General features: G+C 42.3%; 1 protein-coding gene across 1 annotated transcript; it reads right to left on the bottom strand.

Annotated features, from left to right (window-relative positions):
• Positions 1–928: 928 nt before the first annotated feature.
• Positions 929–18693, bottom strand: LOC123426467 (probable UDP-N-acetylglucosamine--peptide N-acetylglucosaminyltransferase SEC). The gene is made up of 28 exons (XM_045110308.1): positions 18319–18693; positions 16401–16546; positions 16223–16321; positions 16076–16126; positions 14517–14633; positions 14385–14441; positions 14187–14306; positions 12115–12177; positions 11958–12036; positions 5545–5654; positions 5407–5460; positions 5267–5334; positions 5081–5183; positions 4750–4952; positions 4422–4518; positions 4034–4105; positions 3849–3925; positions 3632–3748; positions 3472–3556; positions 3227–3394; positions 2767–2877; positions 2578–2664; positions 2375–2502; positions 2184–2266; positions 1968–2073; positions 1706–1852; positions 1498–1618; positions 929–1401 (listed from the first exon to the last, which is right to left on the bottom strand). Exons 1-28 carry the CDS (start codon positions 18494–18496, stop codon positions 1288–1290), a joined length of 2961 nt encoding a protein of 986 aa, XP_044966243.1. The 5' UTR covers positions 18497–18693; the 3' UTR covers positions 929–1287.
• Positions 18694–19327: the final 634 nt, after the last annotated feature.

The raw sequence follows: 19327 nt of genomic DNA, 5'->3' as shown, positions 1-19327 counted from the left end.
CGGTTGTAGATGCTCTAAAATAGGATGCATGTGACCCCTCTATCCGTAGCGATTGTGCAGTGTACACTGGTCCTGAAATTTAGTAGCACGCAACTGTGGATGGTGCCGAGAATATTTGAAGTTAGGTGTTACTTACAAGCTACCCTTCTAACTAGAGAACAAGGCCAAACAGTCTGCAGCACCGCCAGCCCGTGATCCGCCCGAATGCTAAATCCAAGAGCAAATGTAGGCATCCACCCCCATGTGCCATCCCCCATCCGCATGTGTCCGACCCGTTTCTAAGGATTGATTTGTATTTCAGCATTATTCTAGTACATGGTCCTTTTGTGTGTCAGTCACGGGCGACCCAACCCAAATGCATGCACTCTTCGTTTGTGCTCTTCAGCATCGAGTTGCTCCTCCAAAGATGATAGAGGGATCAGGGATGGACCCTTCTTTTTAGACTGTGATGTACTTTTCCAGATTGGAACAAATAATGCATCGCCTGGGAACGGGAACACTAACAGCAGCACACTTACAGCTTCAGGAGCGGCCTTTGAACTCTCGAACCAGACAAAGATTGCCCAAAGCTTGGCAGTCTTTTGTAGGTGCCATGATCCACCTATAAAAGTAAAAACGCGTTCCCACTTCCGACCTCCCACATACCAATGGATGGGCCATTTCGGTACTAAGAACATCTCTAGCTATTCTTTTAAAATCATAAACTGTAAAACAAAGATAAAGGTTTAAAAAAAAGTATTTTAAAAATATATTTTAACTACGATCGAACAGATACCGTAAAACTGAGATAAAGAGCTCCTTCCTTCAATCCAGCCGCCGCCGCCCCTTTCCCATCTGAACCAAAATTGTAAAACAGAAAAATTATAATGGTTTGACCATTTATACGGAGTCTGCAAGAGATGCTCTGACTCATCTCTAACTCGGTTACTAACTGAACGCATCAGTGCCCCAACAATCAAGGCGAACAGATGCCATATTATATTTCAGACATTGGATATTGTATCTCTGCAGCTCAGTGTCAACATTCTGATAGCAGCACAAGCTGGGGTTGAATAGTACAACAATCAGGAACCAACAAAACTATAATCTTCTGTTGGCACACATAAATAGGCTAATCCGATCTCATCACAAGACTAAACCTGCTACATTCTTCTTTCTTGGGTACATAAGTCGAACTCCACACGCAAAGGTCTATATGGTACAGGACAGGGCGCAGCCAGACGAGTTACATGATTGTACTATGCTACAACTCTGCTTTTTATCTACACAGCCGGGATTTCATGCTCCTCATCTGTCATATGGGAACTCACTGTCGTCTTCTTTTACCTTAAACGGCTCCGGATGACGGCCAGAGCAATAAATATTCCACATCTTGAAGTACGCCCTATCAAGGTTCCGAACCTGAAATGGTTGGCAAGCAGAGAGCTCATCAGAATTTACTGCCTAGAAATGACATGCCAGGGAGTATCACACAGGGACATCGTACAGAAATCATACCCATCGAGCAGTGTCAAATAAAGGACAGGTTAAACGAACTTCTTTAAGCTTATTGGTCAGTGCTTGGAGTTTTGCCGGGTTTGTCGCCAGTTCAACTGCTCGGTCTTCGTACTCCTTCGTGCTACAATCAGAAAAGGAAGGGTAAATGTGCATGCACCATGCCGTCCCAGATAGATTACAAATAAACCAGCTTCTAATCAATACTTACCTGCTAACAATCATCTCATCCCCAAGCCCAGTCGCTAAACAAAGGGAGCCAGCTACTCTGGTTGCCATTTTCTCTAGAGGAAGTGTTATCATTGGCAAGCCAGCCCATAGAATGTCGGTACCAGTTGTGTGGGCATTGCAAAGGGGCCTGTGATGTGAGAAGTTCACAAAGACAGACCAAAATATAGACCAAGTATCAGTATTAAGTATGAACCGATGTGCTTATCACACAGAACAAGTGAAAAAGCTGGTTAAGAGCATACGTGTCGAGGAAGAGGTCTGCCAATTCGCTTCTTCGGATATGCTCATGTTTCATGGCAACATCTGTGAAAATGATCTGATCAGGGCTCACTCCCCTTGCAGCAGCATCTGCATGAAGATAGCATTCCAGTATTATATAAGTTAAATTCTGCTGCCTCGCGTCATTCTTCTTTAGAGATGAAAAGTTCAGGCAACAGAGAAATATTTAATCTGCTTACGTGCTTTTACTCTCATTTCACCAGTGGCTGGAAACCTTAAGAGCCATAACACACTGTTTGGAACACGCTTGACAATATTACACCTTCAAAAGATAGTGCACACACATTAACACCATCTCCACAGAAATTACATGATGTATGTATGTCTGTTTTTGACAAACTGCGAAGAAGTACAGGTAATAGAACGTTACCATGTATCAAATATTTCTGGGTCCATCTTGTAGAGCTGATTAAAGCATGCAAAGATGAATTTATCCTTGGGTAACCCATAATCTGATCTTTTATGCGGGCATACCGGACTTAAGACATCACAATTTTTCTGGTATAGTAGCCATAGTCAGAAATAACATGAATGAATGAGAGCACAAATAACATAGTGCAAAATGAAATGAACCTGCTTGTAGTCATTGACGAAATAGCAATGTGGGAGATGAACAAGCTTTTCAGAGTATATATGTGCATAGCGAGTGGGAGAAACAAACTGCAAATATTGTTAAACGACAAGAAGACGTCAATTTAATGCACCTAAAGCTAAGAAAATATTGCGCATCAGAAATCAGATTGTTGTTTAAAGAACTCAGACCTCATCTGTGACCAAGTAGTCTATGTAAGAAGCACCTGTCGTCCCTGGGAACCCCATGTACGAAACTTGAATAGGTGCTGGTTGCATCGCGAAAATTTCATTCCTTGCACCCTGTTTAACTTGAATGCATGAGGCAGACTGATAACATCTCCCACAGAGACGCTGAACTACTTTCTTTTTAAGAACACTTCAGTGTACAGTATATTACTTCCTCTGTAAACTAATATAAGAGTGTTTAGATAACTAAAATAGTGATCTAAACGCTCTTATATTAGTTTACGGAGGGAGTACATGATATTTAGTGATAACAACTTTGAGAATAGCATATGCCTGCTCAATTTGAATAAAAGCAAATGCAAAAACATGAGGAGAAAATCAGAGTGATAGCATGAGGTTGTCCTGGACAGAAGTTAATCTGAGGAGACAGATAAGGGGTTATGTAAAGACGTGAAACCATTACCTTTGTGTAGCCATTAAGATTGATTAAAACTTGTATTTTGTCTTCATTTATCATTTTGGCTATCACATCAGATGTCATGGCAGACACATCAATGAAATGCTCTGCCTCAGCCTGGATACGCTGTCGCCATTCAGTGCCATCATTTTGACTCAACGCGTAGCAAAAAACCTGCCATCACAATTGATAAGTTGTTGTTGATACAATAAATCAACAAGGTATAAAGAGGAAAAGAAAAGATGAATTACCTCAACATTGTCACGGTCATGCATACCAAATACTGAACCCATGAGATGGGAAAGCGGATGATTACCAAAATCACTACTAACATATCTGCAAAATTCAAATGCCTACTAGTCAGTTGTTGCTGGAGCCCAGCAATGTTGATAACAGCGCATTTAGACGTACCCGACCCTGAGTCGGCCATGTTTACCCTCTGCCTTCACGGGTAAAGGGGGTGGGTGGACAAATGGTGGCAACCCAAAGCGAGAAGCAATTAATGAACACTGGACTGCATATTTGCGGCTGCCAAACAAAAAATATTAAGTGTAAATAATGAAGCAGAAAATATCAATGATGGTGTAAATAACAGTGCAGTAAGAGCCAAGAGGATATATATATATACCTAATTTCCAAGGCGAGCAAAGGATCAATAGGATAAGCAATAGCATGAAATGGCTGCACACTTGGCAGAAGTGACATCTATTGGGACAATAACCAAAGCTTCATCATGGCTCTTGACATTTTCATTGTTTAACATTACCTATCTCTATCATACTTTAGGAAATGAAATTAATCAAAAAGGGGCACCTTTATCTGCCGTCTGATTATCTCTTCAACTTCACGGAACATAGTATCTCTGTTTTCCCAGTCACAAACACTCTGCAGTGAATCAAACAAGGGTAGCATTTTTTAATTACTATTTTCCTGGGCATGGCTGCATTTGCATGCAACTAGAACTTAGCATTAGCTTCCTTTCTAGGGACATCAAACATGAAATATCCAAGCTAACATACAAAAAATCGATAACTTTTTACATGAAAAAAAATTATACAACAAGGAGTAAAGATATAAATTAGCTCTCGTGGTCTTCAGGGTTACACATGGGGAGTGTCTCAAGTTGTACAGGTAATAGTATGCTTCTATGTTTTGATTGAAAAAATTAGACAATCATCAAATCATGTGAGCTAGGTCGAACCTGTAGAGTATGAAGAAGGTTGCACGTTACTTCTGGAAAATCAGGACGCAGACAAAGAGCTTGTTTATAGCTAGCTATAGCTGCTTCTTGATGTCCACTACAGGGGAAAAATCACATTTCACAAATTAAAATTCAATTAGAAGCATAAGATCACTATAATAACTGAATGTAATACCAAACCGCGATATATTAATTACTAAGTACTCTCTCCGTTCCTAAATATAAGTCTTCTTAGAGATTTCACTAGGGGGCTACATACGGAGCAATCCGTATGTAGCCCCCTAGTGAAATCTCTAAAAAGACATATTTAGGAAGGAGAGAGTAGTACCTATCTTTATAAGCTGAGGCTAAGTTTGCATGGGCTTCTGCCATATTTGGCCTGATTGTCACGGCCTGTATGTAATCCTGAATTGCCTCGGCCACTCTTCCAAACTCCTTAAATGTATTTCCTCTATTAACAAGTGCATCAGCTGCAGTAGGATCTATACGAAGAACTTCAGTGTAACATGCAATAGCATCAGCATAGCTTCCCTATTGCACACGAAGATGAACAATATCAGAAAAAAAAAAGGGTATACAAAACGAAATCTCAGACAGCAAAAGCAATAAGCACAGTTCTCTAAAAATATATATACAAAAAGAAATCTTCAAGCTAGTACCTGTTGCTTGTATATGACTGCTAGATTGTTGAGTGGCGAAGACAACCCAGATGTAACAGCAATTGCTGCTTTGTAGAATGAAGCGGCAGTACTTATCATGTTCCTGCAAAAAAGGAAAAGTTTATAAGTAAAAAAGGACCTCAATATGGTAAGGTATCAAACCATAAAAAGGTAGGAGAATCTTACCACTCCATGTAGATGTTTCCTAGATTAGTAAGAGCCTGTGGATGGTTTGCCTGTAATACAAGGCATGACTACACCAAGGAAGTGAATGCATCAGAACCGGAACAAAATATGGAAAATTACAATAATGAAGTAGAACATACTTGGAAGCAATTAATTGCCTCTTCTACTCTCCCAGCATCTTTAAGTGCATTACCCTATGAAAGATAGAAAATGTTAGCCAAGTAACCAACAAAACTATTGTCAGTCAGTAATGAACAGTGAGCACTTCCAGAACTTACCATGTTATTGTATGCTTCCACAAATCGAGAATCACATATTATAGCCTGATTGTAACAATGAATTGCCATATCAAGCTGGCGTTGCTCATAGTAGATAGTGGCAAGATTACCTGCATGAAAATGTTCCCCCGTCCTTTGCATTACGAGGTATACTAAGGGTCTACTTTGAAGGTAAAGAAATGACCACTCTCTTGTGAGCTTGTACATATCTCATCCATGATGAACATCTAAATAAATGGACTCGAGAGGGCAAATGTCACCGAATTAGTATTTACACTTATAAAAATTGCAAACTACTACTAAGGAGTAATGGAAGGTTTAGTCAATATCCAACAGGTACCATGCCAATTTTTAGCCAAAGCCAATGTAATACAATTGCTTTGTAGTTGATCAATATTTAGTTGGGACATTCACATTTGTGCCCCTAACTTGAACCCACTACTCAAATTTACCCCTAGATTTTTTATGTGCTCAAATTTACCCCTAAAATGCATTTTAGGTCGCAAGAATGCCCTTCCATCTGGTCAAAGTTGTTTGACCAAAACTTTGAAAATTCATAACAAATTCATATGAACTCAGAAGAATACAAGATAAGATATTGTTGAACCGGTATGGGCCCAGCCCAGCCTCTTCTCCCTTAGGGCCCAAGCCCATGTAGAGGGACTGACCTAATAAGGAGGCACCCAGCCATCCAGCTCCATGCAGAGCCGCCACACACACACACAAACTCACGAGAGAAGCAAGACGGGAATGCCATGGTCTGAAGGTACTCCCCTCTCCCGATTCAACATGGTATCAGAGGCCAGGTACGGCGGGGCCTGAGGTGGCGAGGGCAACGGCGGGGTCCAGGAAGGCGGCGGCGCGGATCTGGAAGATCCTCTCGCATGGAGAGGCTGCGCGGGTGACAGGCCGACGGCTGGGGCTGGTTCTTGCTGCCCGGACCTCTTCTCTGCTTCGTTTCGGGAGGAGGAAGAAAAGCAGCTGCATCTGGAGCGGCTGCTGCTTCTCAAGGAGGAAAGGAGGAGATAGGAGGAAGAGCAGGGAAGGTAGCTGCAGGCAGAGGAGGTGCTGCGTGCTCTGCTGACTACTGCTGCTTGTTGCTGTGGGCTGCTGCGTTGCTGTGGCAGAGGAGAAAGGGAGAAGTGGCTGGGCTGGGCCCATACCGGTTCAATACTCCCTCTCAAGATGGGTGGTAGATATCTATCAAGTAAAGGAGAAGGGGAGAAGAGAAGACTGTAGCTGCCTGAAGCTGAGTTTGTTGTTGGTCTGCTGTCCTGCTGCTGAGGAAGGAGAAGTGGTGCAGTGTTGTGCTTCTGATTGAAAGGGAAGTGGAGACTGCTGTTCTGCTGGAGGAGTGTGGCTGGTGCTTGCTGTTGATCTGCTTCTGTTGTGTGCTGCGTGGAGCTGCTGCTAGCCAGAGGGAGAACTGGGGACCGTGACTGAAATGAGAGGGAGAAAGAGGCAGCAACTGGAGGTGGTTGCAGAAGCAGAAATGAGAGGGAAAAAGAGGCAGCGACTGGAGGTGGTTACCGAAGTAGAGGAGAAATACGGCATGTCTGTGGCAGAAACTGAGAAGACTGAAATGGTGAAGGAATTGGAGAGCCTCAGGAGGAAGGTGGAGGAAATCCAGGCTGACAAGAAAACAGCCGAGGGGGTGACACGTGAGAAGGAGGCTCAGACCGTTAAGTTGAGGGCTGAGTTGGAGGAGCTCCATGCTTTCATATCACGCATGAAGCTTGGAGGAGGCAGAGGCAGAGGGGTAGATGATGCTGCCTATGGAGATTGTGCTCATTGGGCCTCCACTGATGAAGATAATCCAGAAAAGGCATCTCTTGCCACTAATGAGAATGGTCCAGAATGGGTTCTAGACTCTGGAGCATCTAAGCATGTTGTGGGTAAATTCAGTGTGTTTGAGTCTTACAATAAGCATCCTCCTACTCGCAAGGGCACTATACAAACTGCCGATGGTATAAAGCAGCCTGTCATAGGAGTTGGCACAGTACAATGTACTTCGAGCATCTCCCTATCCTCAGTTTTACATGTGCCAGATTTTCCTGTCAACTTGGTCTCAATGAGTGCTCTCATTGATCAAATAGACTGTCGTGTGATTCTTGACAAGTTTGGTTGCTTGATTGAAGAGCGACAGACGAGACAGACGGTTGGGACTGGCACCAGGTGTAGGGGGTTGTGACCATGGAGGACAAGGAGAAACAGGCGATGATTCATCGCTGTAGGATGGGGCATGTATCTTTTGATAAGATGAGAAGAATATTTCCGGATGTTATGTGTGGCATAGGCAAGGGCAAGAGCCTCCTATGTAAGTAAGGGACTTAGGAGCATATCTCCTTTTATGCTTGTTCATTCGGATGTATGGAAAAGCCCAGTTGTCTCAATGCATGGAATGAAGTACTTTGTTACCTTTATCGGCTGCTATACTCGTATGACTTGGATCTATTTGATGTGTCACAAGGATGAGGTGTTTAGCTGTTTTCAGGATTTCCATGCCTTGGTGAAGAATCGGTTTAAGGTGCAGGTGATCAGGACTGACAATGGCACAAGGTATGTGAACAATACCTTTGGGGCCTTCTTGTCTGACCAAGGGATTCTTCATCAAACTTCCTGTCCAGAACCCCCCCCCCCCCCCCTCAGAATGGAGTGGCAGAAAGGAAGAATCGACATATCCTTGAGGTTGCTCGGTCATTGGTGTTCACCATGAATGTGCCCAAGTTCTTGTGGAGTGAAGCAGTTATGACAGCCACATACCTCATCAACCGGACACCTTCAAGGATACTCGGCATGAAATCTCCGTGCGAGTTGCTGCTTGGAGAAAATAAGTTTGTTGTTCCCCCAAAATTGTTTGGCAGTACCAGCTTTGTTCGTGATCACCGACCTTCTGTTGGGAATCAAGATCCGCGGGCAGTGAAGTGTGTTTTTCTGGGCTATGCTTCTAGTCAGCAGGGGTACAAATGTTGGTGTCCCTCTGAGAAACGCAGATTTGTAAGTATGGATGTCACTTTCAAGGAATCTAAGCCATTCTATGGTGAGCCAACAGACCTGAGTCTGTTGTTTGCAGAGCTTGACCACCTACACCCTGTGGAAGATGGTCAAGAGGGGGAGCAGGCCACTCATGGTGACTCTAAGGGTACTAACACTGATGATGTGCAGGCTCGTGTCCTGCCAATAGTGGGTACAATTCCGGCTGGTACTCTCACTGATGATGATGTGCAGGTTCAAGTCCAGCCAACAATGACAATTGGTACTTCAGGTTCCTATTCGGGATCGGTGGCAGAAGATTCCCCTGGTGTACTCACGACGGCAGCCCCAAGTGCCACAAGTGCACAGCTCATCTAACACACGTCTGGTATATTCACGGTGGCAGCCACATGTGCAGGGGGAGCAGTCAGTGCAGGGGAAGCAGCAAGGCAGTGATGCAAGCTCATCTGACACAATGGAACTGCCTATGGCGTTGTGAAAGGGGACATGTGAAGCGGCAAGGAAGGGTGAAATGGCAAGGAAGGCTCTACCACATGATGGTTTTGACGATCACGACATTGGCAATTTTGTGTCCTATGAGGCTTTGTCTCCTTCCTATAGAGCGTTTGTTGCCTCTGTCAGTCCCAAAGGATTGAAAGGCTGCAAAGCAAGATCCAAGTGGCGTGAAGCAATGATAGAGGAGTTGGAAGCACTAAAGAAAAACAAGACGTGGGTGCTCACCACATTATCAGCAGAAAAGTAAGCAGTCAGCTGCAAGTGGGTATACACCGTGAAGCAGAATCCTGAGGGGAAGGTGGAACGGTATAAGGCCAGATTGGTCGCCAGAGAATATAGTCAAACTAACGGAATTGACTATGATGAGACGTTTGCTCCAGTGGCAAAGATGAATACAATAAGGATATTGGTCTCCTGTGCTGCAAACTTTGGGTGGAAATTGCATCAATAAGATGTCAAGAATGCCTTCTTGCATGGTGGGTTGAAGGAAGAAGTGTACATGGAGATACCACCAGGTTTTGGTACGTTAGAGACCACGGGGAAGGTATGCAAGCTAAAGAAATCCTTGTATGGACTGAAGCAATCACCGAGGGCATGGTTTGATAGATTCAGACGTGTTGTCCGTGGTATGGGGTGTGGTCAGTGTAACGGTGACCACACGATGTTCTACCAGCACTCCGATCGGAAGATCACCATTCTTGTTGTGTATGTGAATGACATTATCATCACTGGAGATGATAAGGAGGAAATAGAAAGATTGAAGGGTTGTCTGAGCAAGGAGTTTGAGGTATAGGATTTGGGCAACCTAAAATACTTTCTTGGCACTGAAGTGGCTCGGACAAAGAAGGGAATATCTTTGTGCCAACGGAAATACACCTTGGATCTCTTGAGTGACACGGGCATGATGGGATGTCGTGCTGCCCCTACTCCGATTGAACAAAATCATCAAGTTACAGGACAATCAGGAGAGCTGGTGAATAAGGAAGATTATCAGAAACTGGTTGGGAGGTTATTGTACTTGTGTCATACCAGGCCTGACATTACGTATGCTATGGGGGTGGTGAGCAGATACATGCATGAACCAAGGAGTGGGCATCTTGATATTGTGCACAGAATCCCGAGATACTTTAAGGGGACTCCGGGTAAAGGGTTGTGGTTTGGGAAGAGTGGACATCTTGAGGTGGATGGCTATAGTGACTCTGACTGGGCCAGTTGTCACGGTGATAGAAGATCAACTTCTGGCTACTGCGTGATTGTGGGAGGAAATTTGGTGTCATGGAGAAGCAAGAAACAATCGGTTGTGTCACAGCAGAAGCTGAGTATAGAGCATTATCTCAAGGGTTGTGTGAGATGCTCTGGGTGAAGTACCTGCTGTGCAAGTTGAAACTTCTGAGGAAGGAACCCTTGAAGGTGTGGTGTGACAATCAGTCAACTATAGCTATCGCTAATAAGAGCATGGTTAATAGTATAGCCAACTGCTGGCTATAAGCCATCTTATAGCCCATTTTGTAGCTAGCTTATACAATAGTTAGCTATAAAAGAATACTATTTTTATCATATATGGCCCACCTTTCATTCTCACAAAGCATCTAGGAGCACGTGCTAGAGCTAGCTCTTCACAAAGAGCCCGCTTCCCTTCTCTCTCCTCTTCTCTCTCATCCAACTCAGCAAAATATAGTATTTTAATCCTTACAGCCTGCTGACTGTACCTTGTTGTACTTGCTCTAACCCAGTTCAACATGATAGGACAAAGCACGTGAAAATTGATCGCTTCTTCATTAAGGAGAAACTTGATACGGGGATCATCAGCCTTACCCATGTCAGCTTTGGGCAACAGTTTGCAGATTGTTTGACAAAGGGAGATTGTTTGACAAAGGGACTGGGAACAAATGAGTGTAACTTGGCATGTGACAAGATGGGAATGATAGATATCTACCACCCATCTTGAGAGGGGGGGGGGGGGTTGAACCGGTATGGGCCCAGCCTCTTCTCCCTTAGGGCCCAAGCCCATGTAGAGGGACTGACCTAATAAGGAGGCACCCAGCCATTCCGAATCCAAGCCATATAATTGCTTGATGCTCAAGAGTGCTTAGTTGGAAAAGAGTTTTCTATGTCGTTCAAACTAATGCTCGATTTAGAATTCTATAACAAAAAAAAGAAAAAAATCCAGCTCCATGCAGAGGCGCCACACACACACACAAACAACTCACGAGAGAAGCAAGACGGGAATGCCATGGTCTGAAGGTACTCCCTCTCCCGATTCAACAGATATCATAATGTTCATAAAAACATACCTATATGCGCATGTCATTAATGTTCATGACAAAAGCACTTTTTAAAGCATTTTAGGGTTCATAACATTAAAAAACTATATATGGTGAATGCAAATAAATGCCCGTGTAGGTGATGAACGTAAATGACATGAGCGTATAGGTGACATTTTTATGAACATTTTGATACATTATTTGCATTTTTCTGAGTTCATATGAATATGTTATGAATTTTCAAAGTTTCGGTCAAACAACTTTGACCAGATGGAAGGGCATTTTTGCGACCTAAAATGCTTTTTAGGGGCAAATTTGAGCACATCAAAAAGTTAGGGGTAAATCTGAGAGTGGACGCAAATTAGGGGCATAAATATAAATGTCCCCCTATTCTAGCTGCTTTTGGATGTTTGCTGTCATCATCGGTATTGTATTGGCACACCAACAATTGTTGACAGGATTCGCCTTTTGATTCCTCCATGCCAAGTGATGACTGATGAAAAACAAATCTTGCAAATATAATTCTGATACAACATTCTTTCAGTCTATGACCAAGAAAATATGGCCATGTTGGCTTGCCAACAATGAGCATTGTAGTTGTTGGACACAAACCAAACCTACCATACATCCTCACACACAGAATAAACCAATTGTGCATACCGTAAGCCATGGCGTAGTCAGGGCGTGCTTGCAAAGCACGCTGATAACAAGCAACTGCCTCCTGGAGCATTCCCATAGCCTGGACACACCGAAAAATTTGCTCCATAACCAATCATTCACAACTTCCAAAGCCATAAGCTACTGCCATAAGACTTACCTTGTACACATTCCCTTGATTAAGATGTGCATCAGCAAAAGATGGCTTAAGCTTAACAGCTTCCTGCAATAATTTTAGAAGAAAAAAGAGCATTGATACCACTCAAATCACTGACCATCAGCATGCCAGTCAGGAAGGTTAAAGCAAATCAATCATCTATTTTGTGAGAATATAACAAGCAAGCACTATATGGAGCTACAGTACACATATAAAACAATTGCTACGCGAACACCCTTTGCCACGATCATTCGATCGCCTTTGGTTAGGCATTTATGAACAAGGAAATCCGACAAGTAATAATAAAAATGAAAAGAAAAACATATAGACAAATGCTAACATTCATTAAAAAGTACACCCTTGTAAACTAATATAAGAGTGTTTAGATTACTAAAGTAGTGTTCTAAATGCTCTCATATTAGTTTACGGAGGGAGTATCTTTTTTATTTTCTAATACATTTTGAACTCCACGTCAAAATTTAAAGGGCTCGTGCAAAAAAAGGGATATATACTATTTTAACTCTGTGTGCATAAAAAAAGTTGATTGCATGAATCCATAAAACATGATTGAACAGCATATAAGTGCAACATGGATACATCACAAAATTAGTATACAAGTTTCTTGACACAAATAGGGGCTGGAATGCCATCAGAATAGCCTCAATAAACGTAACATACAGTAATTATTTCAACCAATATATACACAAATGTAATATTTTGGGCATTTCCAATTTCCACTGCACTACTTGGACTGCTAATTTATACCTCGATGTGTTTATTGATAAGATAACTCAATGTAATATTGCAAATGATAAACAATATGCAGCATCAAAGCATGATTTAGGCAATGAACCTAATACACCAATTTAATGTCAACAATCTACACAACGTCTAGAGTCATGAGCAAACCTACAGTTGACCAGCATGGGTTTTAGGCTTCGAGCACAGATTGGAATTTTAATTGGAATCAATGGGACCATGTTTCTTCAAAGCAATATATATATCTATTTTTTCTTTTGTATATATATAATATATAACCATAACATATTCGAATTAATTTCTGAAAATGATCATCGCCTGTATGCCACAAAAGTGCTCCGCAAATGGCATATCAAAGAACTTCACAGAGAATATCAAGGAAGCGCCTAAAAGGATTTAAGATTTTATAGTCATAACCATAATCACGCCCAAAAGTAAGTCAAGAACAAGAAAAGTATAGTAAGCATGAGTTCTTTCATTTGGCCTTCTCACGGAAATCCTCTTTTCTTGCAAGGCACTAAACATCTCAGTGGCACTAGGGTGTAAAGCTTCATGCACTAGCCAACGCAACAAAAGTTCAAACTGACGGAAAAGGCTAGGAAATCAACATACACACTTCAACACCCCTCTCACATGTGGCGCAGGAAGTCAACACGCGAATAGACTCAGAGGTTTGGCTCAAGAGGCAGGACTATTATGAATTGTGAAAGACAGGACTTGAACTCAAGACCTTAGGCCCTGATACCATGTTAAACTTTATGCGCAAGCCAACGCAACCGACAGTCCGAACTGATGGAAAGGGCTATACACTTCAACATTACGAAGTTCATGAAAGCCTAAATATTAGCTTTGCTGTCAAGGAACAGCAAGCAGTTGAACCAACTAACAAGACAGAAGCCCATTGTGTTGCTACTCACAGTGCCAAATGTTAGTACAAACCTACATATTTCTTTTCACAATTTTAAAAGTTAGGTCCAGCCTATTATGTCGCCACTCAGTACTCAACGACAGCCTCTTGTGTACAACCACACATAGAGCAAAGTCAGTAGATGATATACTCCTCTTCCCCACTCCTGGATTAATGAAGTAATACTCTACATAACGGTTTCCTTTTTATAGTAATGAACTAGTTGTAGCATAGTAACTCACAGAACACTTCAATCCACTAACACTCAGCTTTATTAACAAGGTACCAATATACATCTATTCGGTTCACATACATTGAACTGAAGTACATACAATTCAGGTTGAATCTTTTTAATACACAGTAGATATTTCTCAATTCCACCAAAAGCTTGCACCCTTGTGGCATTTACCTTGTAATACTGCATAGCCTTATTGAGGTCCCCAACCTCCATAAACAGGCCGGCGAGATTTGACCATGCAATAGCAAAATGTGGATCTATTCGTATTGCTTCAAGGTAGCAAGTATATGCCTGAAGATGCAATCAGATGACATAATAAGAATCATTCAACGGTATCACTTGTTATCGAAGCCAACACAACTTGCTTACCTCTTGCACAAGACCCTGGGCTTTCATTAGATTCCCCAGATTACTATGGGCATCAACCTAAATTATGGAATAACAAATGTCAACTCATAGAATGAACAAGCAGAATTACTGGAAACATGTGAATACACATACCAAACGTGGATTCAGGACAAGTGCTTGTTTACAGCATTGTGCTGCTTCATTCAGTCTACCTTTGCGTGTATATGCACTTGCAAGGTTTGACCATGCATCACAAAAATTTGGGCGTAGCTACAAGAGAAGAAAAGTTGGCGGTCAGACCATTTCATCTCTTACAATCTTGCAATTGATTATTTATGTTAGAAACTTTCACAAGTTAAAAAGAAGAACTGAAAGGGGAAAAAACAAGGGTGTAACGCATGCACTTGCCACATGAGGCATACTGGTGTGCTAGAGGGCCAATTAGCACCGCTAATGGTCATGAAATATCTGAGAAAAATTGGCAATATTGTCAAAACATCATCAACCTCGCCACACAATTTCAAATCAAAATTCGATCCATGCATTGGTTGTTTATCAATGTGTGGATCGGATTTAGATTTGAAATTGTGGGCTGAGGTAGATGCATGTATTGTCAATATTGCCAATTTTCCTCAGAACTTCTTCATGGCCATTAGAGTGCTCATTGGGCCTCTACTACACCCTAAATCCCTTGGTGCACACAACACACCTTCATAAAGAGTACTCGGATCCGAAAGAATAAATGATGAACCATGTAAAGATAGCATGCACTCAACATGATAGACATGGATTATGGCCATGATGGACATTTAGGTCCATGGAACAAATATACCACACAACAACAAAGCCAATGTTTTTGTTAAAACATGGCCGTTCCCGAGCCCGGGTAAAGGAGGAGGGTTGTGCGATAGGCTTGGCGAGCCAACATAAAAAACAGATATTCTTATGGATATGAAACCCAATGGAACAAATATACCATTTTGGCATAATGGAAATATGTGCAAAAGAAGTGGAAACAAATTACGAATATGTTGGCACATGAGATCGAGTAAAAATATAACTTTAATCAAAAGGATATTATCCACTCTACATTGCCTCTTAGGGGCATAATAGTAAGGTAAAACAGAGATTCCGCTGACTTTAAAATCGAAAGGCCTCTAGTCTCTACAGCTATACACTAACCAAATCATGCAGTTTACTGATATAATCTTATTCTTTCTTCCTCCATGTTAAGCCATGCACAAGTCCAGCAACAATGCTTCTGCCGTATTCATAATAGTAAAACCCTAACACCAAAGACAAATAACACTTTCACAGAAACGAGTGTGACTTGAGGTGGTTCGCCTAAAATTCATTTCGCTAACTAAAATCTGCAATCTAGGAGGTCAGTTGGCAACTTGAACCATCAAGAGACATTTGGTGATCCGCAGTGGAATTTCCAGAAATGAAGTGGAAACTTTGTTGACTGATAAGATTATTCGGTGGTTAGGGCCAATACAGCAATATAACAGGGGGGCGCCGGTCACATTCAAATACTCCCGCCGTCCCAAAATAAGTGAATCGACTTTGTACTAACTTCATACTAAAGTTAGTGTAAAGTTGAGTCACTTATTTTGGGACAGAGGGAGTATTGAGCAATTTTCTTTTAGGCCAAAAAGACTGGAAAGAATCATAAAAGACATTGAAGTCGGGAAAATATAGCACAAACACACCTGAATAGCAGTTAAATAGTAACGAATTGCAAGATCAATGTCGCCCTTCTCCTACATGACAAAATAAAACACATTGCACCATTAATTTCTGGGGCCCTCAAAAAGCATGTCCATTTCTGAAAAGATTTTTCTTAGTACTCAACGAACCTTCCAGGCATTTGCCATGTTGCCATAGCACTCTGCAAATTGTGGGTCAATGGCAAGAGCCTCTTCATTCTTTGCGATGCAAAGATCATAATCACGAAGCTAGAAGAAACAAAACTTTCAGTGACGGATTTGGAGGAAAGTAAGAAAGAACATGCCCAGGCATCACAATAGTAATAACCTGGAAATAAATAGCCCCAAGGAGAAGTAGATTATCAGTTCGACGTGGATTCTTCTCATAAACAGCATTTCCATGCTCCAGTGCCTGACTATATTTTCCTGATTTGTAGCTCTGATGTGCAAGAGCCAAGTGGTCCTCTTCATTAACTAAATCATTTGAAGAAGCAAGATGGCAATTAGAATATGAACAAGAAGTTAAATTTAAAAGGTACAAAAGATCAATTCCAACATGAGTGTCCATTTAAATATCTACACCAGTTAATCCCACACGATGCAACAGGTACACTCCAATAACTCCATAGTTCTAATAAGGTGCACCAGATTGCCTCCACCATGAGGTTTGCAGAGGCCATAAGAATTCAGCTTTTCACATGACTTAAATTGTAAGTCTTGCACAAACAATAAAAAACATGTGGAGACCACCTTGTCCCTTCAAAACACCGTTCAAAGTTATGCATACACTTTTCGACGACCAGCTAATAATCCTACAAATGGTAGAGGTGAGGAGTAAAAAAATTGTTAGGAAAACACTACAAATTCGCTGTGACTGAATGTGGTATATACCACAGCCAACCCCGAAAGGCATTCCAAAACAATCTTGTTCATTTCCCGGCCCTGAAGGATTTGAACGCATAGGTGCTTCGCAAATTCCAAATTATTACCAGTATGACTAAATCTGTCAAGATATCAAGGGTATAGACAAACAAAACTGTTCTGATCTGACCAGGTTATTCACAAAAGTACCTAAGTGTCAGGTAAACTACGACATTAATATGAGATATGATGCTGATTCCCGTACCAATACTAACAGACAACATGGTAACACAAAAGACAATGGTTTGAATAATTATCCATCCATGGATCTAACCAGTATATTATCAAAAGCTCAAATATCTGCAGTAAGTTAGCCGGCTTGAGCTCCATTTGGACTACTACGCAAATAGTTATGTGAAATGTATGTGTTTAATGCCAGACAATTAGGGGCGGATACACAATATAGCCACTGGGTTCCTATGAGTGAACACTTTCCACCCAAGACACAGAAATGTTCTAATTATAAAGGGGTGACTCCAATCGGCTGAAGCAAGTGAGCGCAGACTGCACATCACCACTCAACCATTGGACTCCACGTGCCCTCAACTAATCTAGCTCTCGCCTCAACCCACATGCCTACAGCCAACATGTACAAGCGAGGCAGGCCAAACAAATTACGTGCACATGCGCTTCTGCTGCATCGACTGTACAGACCATAAGCGCTGAACGAGTACTCTTTTCTTCTGCAATGGATGAATTATTTTTCTACTCCTGGCAAAATGAATGACACATTTCGACTTAAACTGAATACAAAGTTTTAGATACTTAGATTGTATTCAAAAGAAGATTGAAATTCAATTACCACCGATCAAAGCACACTTGGTTCTAATATGATTAGTTCTGCTCTATACGATCTGATTTAACAGAACATTCAGGTTTAATTTAGAGGCCTGCCTGAGAAGGAAATTGAGTATTCCACTTGTATTTATTTTATGAATGCCCAAAAATGACTCCGTGGACCTGATTAGTTAAATCCTCAATGAGCCTGAGGAAACCAGTAGTAGAAGACTAGAATTTCCAGTAAGGTTATTGACTTAATAGCTCACATGTTCCTGGAAATCCGAACAACAACACCAGCCACGCAGACCATTCTGAGTAAAAAAAAAAAAATAGTTCTCCCCATTTTCTACTTGATATCAAAACCCGTAAACTCAAAACAAACACAAACAACGCAACCCGGAGCACGGTTTTCCACCAGCTAAACTGAGTTAAGATCCTTCACGCCCTAGCAGAAGGAGGAAAAGGGAACCCCTGGCAAATCGGTGATCACAACCTAAAAAAGAGATCAACGAGTAGCAAAATCGAGGATCAGCAGAGGTGCTCACCACCGACGAGCTGCTTGCTCCTCGCGTCCAAGGACACAGGGGGCAGCAGGAAAGCCGCCGCTGGCGCTGGCCCCTCGGGAGCCGGCCCCGCGCCGCCGCTGACACCGAGCCATACGTCGTCCCCGCCGCGCACCGCCGGCGCCGCCAGGTGGCGTGCGTCGCTACGCAACGAGAGCATCGCGCGGAAACCCTAGATCCGGTGGCCTAGACCAACGCGGGCCCGAAATCTCGCGCGGGCGCGAGAGGTTTTGGGGAGGAGGGGAGAGTGCTGTGATGAACGACGGCGCCTCTCCACTTGCGGGGATTGGGGAATTTCTGCGTTTCTTGGGAAAGATTTCCCGGAAGAGGTGGAGATTTTTTATTTGCTCCGTTGCACCGTTTTCCGTCGCGGCAAATGGAGAGAGCCAAGTGGGTGCGCGCCATGTGTCTTTGGTGCGGACGTGTTAGGTAGTGAAATTAACTTTGTGGAACAAAGAACGAGGTTTTTCTTTTGTTAGCACGTACAATCGAAGTCGCTAGTACACATACACGAGCGTACACTCACCTCTATAAACGCACACACGCACACCTTACCCCTATGAGCATCTTCAAGAGACTAAGTTGGCACATCATTTTGAGATTGACGAAGTCGTCACTGACGCCTTCGTTGTCGACGGGAACATCTCCTCTCACTAAAAGCACATCGCCGGAAGACCTGAAATAAATTAGGAAAATGCAATCATCAAAGGCAAGTCTCGGACTTGAACTCTGGTGGGCAGGGAATACCACAGTCCTTTTAACCATCCAATCACGGGTTGGTTTTGCAAAGAGAACGAGGTTGGTTGAATGGTTAGAGGAATAGTGATATTATTGGCCCATTAATGTATACTAGTTAAATGCCCGTGTGTTGGCACGACGTATGAAATATTATATGAAAAGATTACTTGATAAAATGATAGCATGAAATTTGGATATTTTAGACGCTCGTTTTTTTATTGAATATATTTCAGGAAGAGAACAATGTTAAACG

This window comes from Hordeum vulgare, chromosome 2H (genome assembly GCF_904849725.1).
Source record: "Hordeum vulgare subsp. vulgare chromosome 2H, MorexV3_pseudomolecules_assembly, whole genome shotgun sequence".
Lineage (NCBI taxonomy): Eukaryota > Viridiplantae > Streptophyta > Magnoliopsida > Poales > Poaceae > Hordeum > Hordeum vulgare.
Note: the sequence above shows the minus strand (reverse complement) of the source record. Positions and strands in the feature narration are given on the sequence as shown.